General features: G+C 39.4%; 1 protein-coding gene across 1 annotated transcript in view; it reads left to right on the top strand.

Moving 5' to 3' along the window:
- Positions 1 to 532: 532 nt before the first annotated feature.
- Positions 533 to 10,274, top strand: part of LOC110453733 (mitogen-activated protein kinase 4-like) — a 17,341-nt gene continuing 7,599 nt past the window's right edge. The window contains exons 1-4 of the mRNA XM_021502839.1: positions 533 to 654; positions 5,779 to 6,354; positions 6,884 to 7,193; positions 8,717 to 8,862. Coding sequence (XP_021358514.1) covers positions 5,791 to 6,354; positions 6,884 to 7,193; positions 8,717 to 8,862 — 1,020 coding nt within the window. The 5' untranslated portion in view covers positions 533 to 654; positions 5,779 to 5,790. The remainder of the gene's footprint in view (positions 655 to 5,778; positions 6,355 to 6,883; positions 7,194 to 8,716; positions 8,863 to 10,274) is intronic.

The following is a 10,274-nucleotide window of genomic DNA, read 5'->3' as shown; positions in this document are numbered from 1 at the left end:
TAATTGTATTACTTGTATATCTATGTACTGTAAAGCGCTTTAGAGTGGCTTATGTTAGCTAGATAGGGCGCTATATCAAATGTTGTATATTATTATTATTAATGTTAACTTATATGTTTGTATTATATATGTATAATTGCCAATAAAATACTTTTGAAATTAAAAAAATTAAATCAGATCCTTATTCCTGTTTCTCTACGATACTCTTAGATACATTAGGATCATAGAGGAACGGGAATAGGGATCTGATTTTAATTAGATTGAGTTTTCACAAGTCTATGCTATCGGGAAACACTTATTTACAATATTTTTTATCCCGTAATTACAATATTTCGATTGTTTAAGTTTATAAATATAAACAAATGTGTTTGTGTGTTGTGTAAGATAAATCCGATAATCATCTATAAGCTATCTCTGGTATCTCACATTATACATGTCCTTTCTTTTTAGGATCTGATCATTTCTACTGAAGCTTTTTCCGGATTTCCGATCACCGTAAATGGTTACACTCGCCATCTCTGTCAATGGGGCGCTTGCTAGTGTCAATATGGTGGAATGCTATGAAAAAATGTGATTTAGCGATTCCTTGCACCTAACAAAAGGCCCTGCTGAACGGAGGTGACCTTGGAAGAGGTCTTGAAAAAGCACCACAAGGTGTTAGTATTTTAAACATTTTTGAAACGTTTCCTAACTGACTGAAAGGCTACGATTAAAAGATAACTGACTGAAATCTAACAGGTGACAAAACAGCTGATAGCAAATTAAATCGCAAACATAAATCTACAGTAACGACCGAAATATGGTTTTGTCTACAGGTGCCGTAAGCGTTAACATATTATTAACTTTTAAAACGATTTTTTTTACTGTAAAAGCAGACTGTTCCCCTTGCCATAAAGTGCATTGTTTTCCCAAAATGAAGAAAAAAACGGAAATATTTAATTTCCTATGCATCTTTGAACAAAGATATTCTCATTCATGCAGGTACAGGCTGGTCTTGCCTTGTGAATCGGACTACGATATGACAGAATCTTTAACTTGTTGCACGTGGCCATTAACCATTTCAAATTCATCCCCTCGAAAATGTCAAAAAGCAGGGTAGACCTTCCATGGTAGTACCAGGGAATTAGATTGTTATCTAAGTCCGTGGTAGTACTACTACTAATAATAATAATCTTTATTTAACGTCGTGTACAATTGTCAACAACAAACATAAGCTCTGTAGAGCTTTTATTACGATGCCGCTAAGGGAACAAATGGTGTTTTCGTGGTGGAGGAAAACCCACGTGGGGAAAACCTGACCGTGCCATCGGAGGGATAACAACTCACTCTCTTTTTTCCACCACCGCTGGGGATCAAACCGAAATTCTTGGGAGAGCGACTGGTCTGTAGCTCACGCTTGATAGCACACAGTAGCACAATGACTGTGCGTGTTAGCGATCACGGCTACCGAGGCACCCTAACATTAATAATATACCCATGCAGCCTCCTCTGCCCCGCAATATAAAAAAAATCTCTCATCGTCAGAAAGCTATGTATCGCAGCTACTTCCATGGATGACAATTGACATAAAAAGCTGATAAGAAAACTCAAAAAATATAAACTAACCATTAAACACAACATGAAACAGCACATGAAGTCCCTTAAATACGAAATCCCAAACAAACTTTGAAAATAATATTGGCATTATCTTGAAAAAATTATAGTGACTCACACAGGAAACAAATAACTACCAAGCAAACTTTTTTTTCTTTTTTTTTTTTTACAAAAAGCAGGAAAACAGAAAACATTGGAATTTCACCTCTTAAAGTTAATGGCATTACCTATACCCAACCTAAAGCCCATCATTGCAGACATTTTCAACAACTCACTTCAAACAGGCCATGACCCTGCAGACTGGAAAACAGTACATATAATTCCTTGCTTTAAAAAAGGTGCCAAAAACAACCCACAAATCTGTCGCCCCATATCTCTTACATGTATACTTAGCAAAGTCTTTGAACACATCCTCGTATCTATCATGTCACATCTACAAAGTCATAACCTTCTCACCCCTCTCTAGCACGGCGTTCGCTCCAAACACAGTTGTGAATCCCAACTTGTCACGTCTGACATCTACAATAACCTAGCAGCTGATGGGCAACAAACTGATAAAGCTGTTATGGATTTTTCAAAAGCCTTTGATAAAGTTGACCACCAAAGACTTATTTTCAAACTTTCTCGTTTCGGCATTAACCTGCAAATTATTAACTGGATAAAACAATTCCTAGATAATCGTAGCCAAAAAGTTCTCGTAGAAAAAACGAATAGAATATCTGTCCAGTTCTGTCAGGTGTGCCCCAAGGTTCGGTTCTGGGTCCCTGTCTGTTTTTTATGTTTATTAATGACTTACCAAATTCAATTAGAAGTCAGCTGGTTTGCCTTTTTGCTGATGACACCATCATTTATATCGCCATCTACTCTGTATCAGACTCACAAACTCTACAAAAAGACCTACATCTTCTAGAAAACTGGGAAAAGAAGTGGTTGATGGACTTTTACACTGCTAAATGCGAACTTATAACTGTCTCATGCAAAAGAAACCCTGTAATTCACAAATACATGTACTTACTACACGGAAAAGAATTAAAATACACAAACTCAGCAAAGTATTTAGGCCTAAACATCACATCTGACTTCTCATGGAATTCACATATCACCAACATCACAAACAAAGCAGAAATCACCCTCAGTAGTCTTTCCTCATTAATCATGATTTACAAATATGTAATATAATTCCATCAGCATCAAAGCATCAAACTACCAATCTCAATCCTTGTTTCCACGTTCCATTCGCCACTGGACTATGTTGCCCACATACAACCATTGCACTCAGCCCTGACCTCAAAACATTCAAGTCAGGACTCCAAACACACATGCTGTAATGACCCTGAACTTTTTATTTAAAATAAATAAATGTTTTTATCTTGACGTTCTCCTTGACAGTGCGCCTTTGTACTATCTTCTACATAACATATTGAAGGATGCAAAGTACACTGTTGATGATGTAACCATTAGAACTAGTTTTGTCTTGATCATGACTAGACATTTGTTTTACCATATTTGACTGTAAATAAGCACCCTCTCGCAAATAAGCCCCCTCCCCACTTTGGCAAATGTCCTGGGAACAGAGTGGGTGCCTGCAATTAAGCTCCTCCCTAATTTTGTCTCCCTCTCAAAAAAATGTATGTTATTTTTTTTGTCTAACTGGACATACACCTAAGTCAAAATTCTACAAATAATTATGTATCTGAATTAGGCACAATAGTAAATAGCATGTAGTGACATGCACTCTACTGTGATTCTGTATTGTTTTGTTTTTAATTAATTAATAATTATTTGTAGAACCTTTATGTCATACCGCGTCGTCCGCTCGTCGTTCGTCGGTCGTTCGTCCGTCAACTTTTCCTTTACATGTAAAACGCTACTCGTCCTGAACGGCCAAGTAGATTTTGACAAAATTTGGTCTGGAGTATCCTTAGGCCAAGGGGACACAATTCTGTATAAACGGTGGGTGTGGCCCCCCTGGGGGCAGAGGGGCAGGGCCCAATAGGGGAAATAGAGGTAAAACCTTGATAATCCATCTTCTACCATAGGGATTAAGGGATTTTATCCAAATATTGTCTGGAGCATCGTTGGGCCAAGGGGACTCAATTTTGTATAAATGGTGGGTGTGGCCCCTCTGGGGGCTGAGGGGCAGGGCCCTATAGGGGAAATATAGCAAATTCTTTAAAATCCTATTTCTTCTGTAGGAATGCAAGGATTTGTTCCATATTTGGTTTGGAGCATCCTTGGGTGAAGGGAAACCAATTTTGTATAAACGGTGGGTGTGGCCCTCCTGGGGCCTGAGGGGCGGGGCCCAATAGCGGAACTATAGCAAATTTTTCTTTAAAATCCTTCTTCTGTAGGAATGAAAGGATTTGGTCCATATTTGATGTGGTGCATCCTTGGGTAAAGGAGAACCAATTTTGTATAAACGGTGGGTGTGGCTCCCCAGGGACCTGTCGTGAGGGGCATGGCCCATTAGGGGAAATAGAAGTAAAACATTTATAATCCTTTTTCTACCGTATGGATTAAGGGATTTTATCCTAATTTAGTCTGGAGCATCCTTGGACAAAAGGGACTCAATATCGTATAAACAGCGAGTGTGGCCACCCTTGGGGCAGAAGGGAGGGGCCCAATAGGGGAAACATGGCAAATTCTTCAAATACCTTCTTCTTCTGTACGAATGACAGGATTTTGTCCAAATTTGGTATGAAGCATCCTTGGGTGAAGGGGACTCAATTTTGTATAAACGGTGTGTCTAGCCCCCCTGGAGGCAGAGAGGCGGGGCCCAATAGGGGAAATAGAGGTAAAACCTTTAAAATCCTTCTTCTACCATAGGGATTAAGGGATTTTATCCTAATTTAGTCTGGAGCATCCTTGGGCCAAGGGGACTCAATTTGTATAAATGGTGGGTGTGGCCCCCATGGGGGCTGAGGGGCGGGGCCCAATGGAGGAAATATATCAAATTCTTTAAAATCCTTCTTCTTCTGTACGAATGACAGGATTTTGTCCAAATTTGGTATGAAGCATCCTTTGGTAAAGGGAAACCAATTTTGTATAAACGGTGGGTGTGGCCCCCCTGGGACCTGAGGGGCGGGCCCAATAGGGGAAATAGAAGTAAAACCTTAACTTTATAATCCTTCTTCTACCATATGGATTAAGGGATTTTATCCTAATTTAGTCTGGAGCATCCTTGGACAAAAGGGACTCAATTTCATATACACAGCAAGTGTGGCCCCCCCCTCTGGGGGGAGAAGGAAGGGGCCCAATAGGGGAAACATAGCAAATTATTCTTTAAAATCCTTCTTCTTCTGTAGGAATGAAAGGATTTCTTCCGTATTTGGTCTGAAGCATCCTTGGGTAAAGGGGAACCAATTTTGTATAAACGGTGTGTCTAACCCCCCAGGAGGCAGTGAGGCGGGGCCGGGCCTAATAGGGGAAATAGAGGTAAAACCTTTTAAATCCTTCTTCTACCATAGGGATTAAGAGATTTTATCCTAATTTAGTCTGGAGCATCCTTGGGCCAAGGGGACTCAATTTTGTATAAGTAGTGGGTGTGGTCTCCCAGGGGGCAGAAGGGCGGGGCCAAATAGGAGTAATAGAGGTAAAACCTTTAAAATCCTTCTTCGACCATCGGGATTAAGGGATTTTATCCATATTTAGTCTGGAGCATCCTTGGACCAAGGGGTCTCAATTTTGTATAATTGGTGGGTATGACCCCCCTAGGGGCATAGGGGTGGGACTCTGTTTGAAGTTTGTTCTCGCTATATCTCTAGTACTGGATGGATCTTTCTGAAATTTCATATGTACTAACAGCACCTACCATGGAGTACTATATCTTTACTTCATACCAATTATTTTAAACATATTCAGGTGAGCAATACAGGCCCACTGGGCCTCTTGTTTTATATATTATATATTGATGTATTCATGAGTGAATTAAGGATGAATAGTATAACACATGATCATGGAATATGATGGTTTACCTGGTACTTTATTTTAAACAACTGTCTGACAGAAACAAATAAAAAAAATGTCATAGCTGTTCCCCAACTCATCATTCATTATACAGTTTACGAGGGAGGATGAGCTCCACAAGGTGAGTTTACTATAATAGAATAGGTTATATCCTGATCATGACTATATTTACACATTTCTTCTTAAATCATTTAATTGTGATAAATTTATTTTTAATAGGTAGCTATAGGTATGGCGGACAAATATCCTTCCCAGCAGACCTTGGAGGATGTGGAGTTCTGCGTAGATCCACGCTTTACTGATCTCCAGAGGATTGGCTGTGGTGGAAATGGGATCATCTATTCTGCTATAGACAGTGACTGTGATAAATCTGTTGCCATCAAGAAGCTCTGTTTCATCGACAAGAAAAGCTGTAGATATGTATTACGAGAGATAAGGATAATGCGCCGTCTACAGCATGAAAATATAGTCACAGTGTATGAAGTATTGGGTCCTAATGGTTTTGCATTGGGACGCCATGGCAATATCAACGTAAATGAAATGAGGAATATTTACATCATTCAGGAGTTACTTGATATTGATCTCTATCAGCTTGTTCAGCAGGGTCAGCTTACCGAGGAACACACTCGTCTGTTTCTGTATCAGCTGTTGCGAGGCCTCAAATACATACATTCGGCAAATGTGGTTCATCGAGATCTCAAGCCAGCCAATCTGCTCATTAACCTAGATGATATGGTGCTGAAGATAGCTGACTTTGGACTAGCCAGGGTTGTGGATACAGAGTATTCTCACAAGGTATGATGAAACCTTACTCCCAGCAGTGCATGGTATATGTTGTCTACCTTGGCTGCTTTCGTTTATCGCGTTCCAAAAATATGGACCAATCAGACCAGAGTTGTTCATTCACTTCATTTATGAAATAAGGACAGACCTTGTGTGATTAAATGTGGTTTTCTGGCAAGCCTTGGCAGAGATTCTCAAGGCCTGCATTAACATTTGCAGGTCTGTCAGATTTTACCACTGTCCGTTGATTGAAATATTACATTTAAAAAGCCAGACAAACCAGTTTGTACAAATAAACGAACAGACTCATGGAAACTTTGGCCCTTCACTGGTAAAATCCATATTTGCCCAGTGTTAATTGCACCCTCTACAAATGATAACTATACAATTGTGTATGGTAGGCTGTGTAAAATGTACTTATAACTGTTGCCATGATAAATTTGCCCTCAAAGGGTTATTACAGTGAGTTTCAAGTTTTTGTCGTTTGAAACATTTGTTCAGTTTGATTTTCATTATGCATCTCCTTGAACGAATGTTTCAGGGTTTCCTGACAGATGGAGTTGGAACATGTTGGTACCGTTCCCCAGAGCTCATCGTTTCTCCCAGAGACTACACCAAGGCCATTGATATATGGGGGGTCGGATGTATCTTTGCAGAGATGTTGACATGCAAGCCACTGTTCCCCGGGGCCAATGAAATGGATCAGATGGGGCAGATCATTGATGCTCTCTCTCTCAATGACAATGAATGGAATGTACTTACGCAAGTCCTTCCAGGATCGGTGCTCCGACAGAGGTCTAAGGCACCAAAACACTCTCTTAGGTCAAAGTTGAAAGATTTCAGTTCTGATGGTGAGATTTACGATAAGATTTTTAGATCACCTGAGCTTTAGCTCAAGTGACCTATTGCTATCCGTCGTCCATCCGTCGTCCGTTAATATTTTACATTTTCAACTTAAGCTGAAATACTGGCAAAGGGATTTCATTAATATTTCATGGGAAGGTTACTGACATCTCCCTGACTATGTGTTGTTATTTTTCAGGTCGATCAGAAATCCAATATGGCCGCCATGGCCCCCATTTTGAAAAACTATTTCAAACTTAGTCAAATTCTACTGGGCCGATTGAACTGAAACCTGGTAGGAATGATCGACTCATAATCCTGACAAAGGGTTGTTATTTTTCGGGTCGATCAGGAATCCAATATGGACGCCAAGGCTGCCATTTTGAAAAACTATTTCAAACTTAAAGTCAAGTTCTACTGGGCCGATTGAACTGAAACCTGGTAGGAATGATCGAATCATGGTCCTGACAAAGTGTTATTATTTTTCGGGTCGATCAGAAATACAATTTGGCTGCCATGGCAGCTATTTTGTAAATACCTATTTCAAACTTAAAAACAAGTTCTAATAGGCCGATCTAATTGAAAATCGGTCTAGGCATGATCAGCTCATCATGGTCCTGACAAAGTTCAGTTAACCTTATACTTAACTATTTTTTACTCAAATTGGTACATATTTCAACAACAAAAATAAATACTGTAGGACTCAGGTGAGCGTTAAGGCCCATGGGCCTGTTGTTCCTGTTTCTGATAGGAGAAACATTTCCCATGAGCTATACTTAGTATATGGTGTCACAATGGAAGACGACTTCGCATAGCATTGTTAGTTGACATCATAATCAGAAGATCGACCAATGAAATAATGTCAAGGGTGGTACGACCCACTAGTCGGTGACCAGAAATGTTTACCAACTCCTAGCGGGTTTATCCAATGGGTGATGAGTGAGGAAACCTATCGGGTTGTGGGAAAAATAAAACTTCCTTATAACCATAGTGATGGCAGTGACTCTGTTTATATTGTGTGCTTGTTAATGTGACCAATCTCCATACAGGCCATGATGTTTTGATTTGCAGTTTGGTGACGATATCACAACAGAAAATTTGTGCATTAATAAACATTTTTGGAAACTGGAAACTCCATTTCATTCTGAAATTAATTAAGTTCACTGATCATACCCATTGATAGACTGTAAGCTGCTGTGAGAAAAGTAATGCAGAGACTTTTGTTGGAATTGTTCTGTGTGTCATACCATTGGGGGAACATTGCATTATTCAGGTAAAAAATATATTCATATCTTCCCCAAACAAGGGCAATAATTGTATAATATTAGTTTAAACAGTATTTTATTCAATAATTAAACAAATGTTTAATACAAACATATGAATTCAAGGGGCTGGCTGGGAAAACAAGCTTAGATCTAGAGCTTACATTAATTCCTCCTCCAATTGTACATTGTAATCATCATGTATACTCTATCTTAGTATAGTATTGTTGGTGTATTTAACTTAAATGAGGCTTTTTGCTTTTGTGCAGCTGTTGATCTGCTGGAGAAACTATTGGTTTTCTCTCCTGGTCAGCGACTGACCGCTGAAGAAGCTTTGGCCCATCCGTATCTCCAAAAATACAGCTGTCCAGAGGATGAGCCAATCGTCATCAAGTCCTTCCATATCGAACATGAGGTACATACACAAAGTAAACAAGACCTTGTGGGAAGGGGGGAGAGATACCTCCATCCATGGAACCACTGTTTACCGAGGACATTTTCTCCCAGACATACTTTCACCCTTGGGTGGTAAAATCCATATTCATACTTTCACCCTTCGACGGTCAAATCGATATTCACGCTTTCTCCCTTTGGCAGTGAAATCCATATTCACACATTTACCCTTCGGCGGTAAAATCAATATACACCTAGTTTTAATTTTGCCTTTCACGTTTAGTTCCTATGCATATTATGTTGTTTACTAATATTCGCTGAAGTGATGAATTCACCCTCATTATGGAGGACAAAAGAGGTGAAAAATAAACTGCAGCATAAACGTCCTGGTATATATAGTATACTCTTGCAATACAGTAAGGGGGGGATGGGATGTACATTTTAAAATTTGTATACTGGAATATTCTTGACCATCCAACCAGCTGTGAGTGGGTGTTGTCAAACACACTCCTGTTAATATTGACCTTCTCCATTGATTTTTTATAAAACTCGGTAGACATGAATAGTACTCAGATTTCAACAAGTTTATTGGGAATTATAATTATTCCTTTCTAATAACCATTTATAGATTTTTTTCTGACATAACGCTACTTTCCTTCTTAACTCATTCACCCCTGATGACACATTTGAACCCTTCCAATTCAAAGGCTGAAATAGTTCATTATGAAATTTCAGGGGTGAATGAGTTAACTGATAATTATGAAACTTGAGTTGGTAGGCATGATGTACCTTAGGTAGTTATCCACTTACAATATTTTTGATATTGAATATTTTTATGGGATTGATGTACCTGTTCTGAACATGTTTGTGTCATCTTCCCAGATGCAAAAATCAAGACCAGCAAAAAACTTAAGGACAATTAACACCCTTCTAGAGAAACAATTTAAACTTTTCATAACTTCCCAAGAAGTGTCTGTGGGTAGTTTACTCAGAATAGCATGTTTTGTTAACATGCTATTAGTTTAGAGAATATAGCAGATACAGCCTGATGCTGAATTATACACAGGCAAAATTTCCTTATCTAAGTATCCCTGTCCCACTTCAGTGTTTTTTCCTGTATACAGTTACCTCCCCTTAACTTCCATAGGATCCCTGTCCCACTGCACTGTGGTTTTTAGCTCACCTGGCACGAAGTGCCAAGTGAGCTTATGCCGTGGCGCTGCGTCCGTCGTCCGTCCGTCCGTCCGTCCGTCCTCGTCCGTCAACTTTACCTTTAAACAACTTCTTCTGAAGAACGGACAGGCCTAGAGTCATGATATTTGGCTGAAAGCTTCGTTGGTAGGAGCCCTACAAAGTTTGAGAACGAAAATGACCTTGACCTGTTTTCAAGGTCACAGGGGTCAAATATGTCAAAAACTTCAAACGACTTCTTCT

Source organism: Mizuhopecten yessoensis, unplaced genomic scaffold, assembly GCF_002113885.1.
Source record: "Mizuhopecten yessoensis strain PY_sf001 unplaced genomic scaffold, ASM211388v2 scaffold7493, whole genome shotgun sequence".
Classification (NCBI taxonomy): Eukaryota; Metazoa; Mollusca; class Bivalvia; order Pectinida; family Pectinidae; genus Mizuhopecten; species Mizuhopecten yessoensis.
Note: the sequence above shows the minus strand (reverse complement) of the source record. Positions and strands in the feature narration are given on the sequence as shown.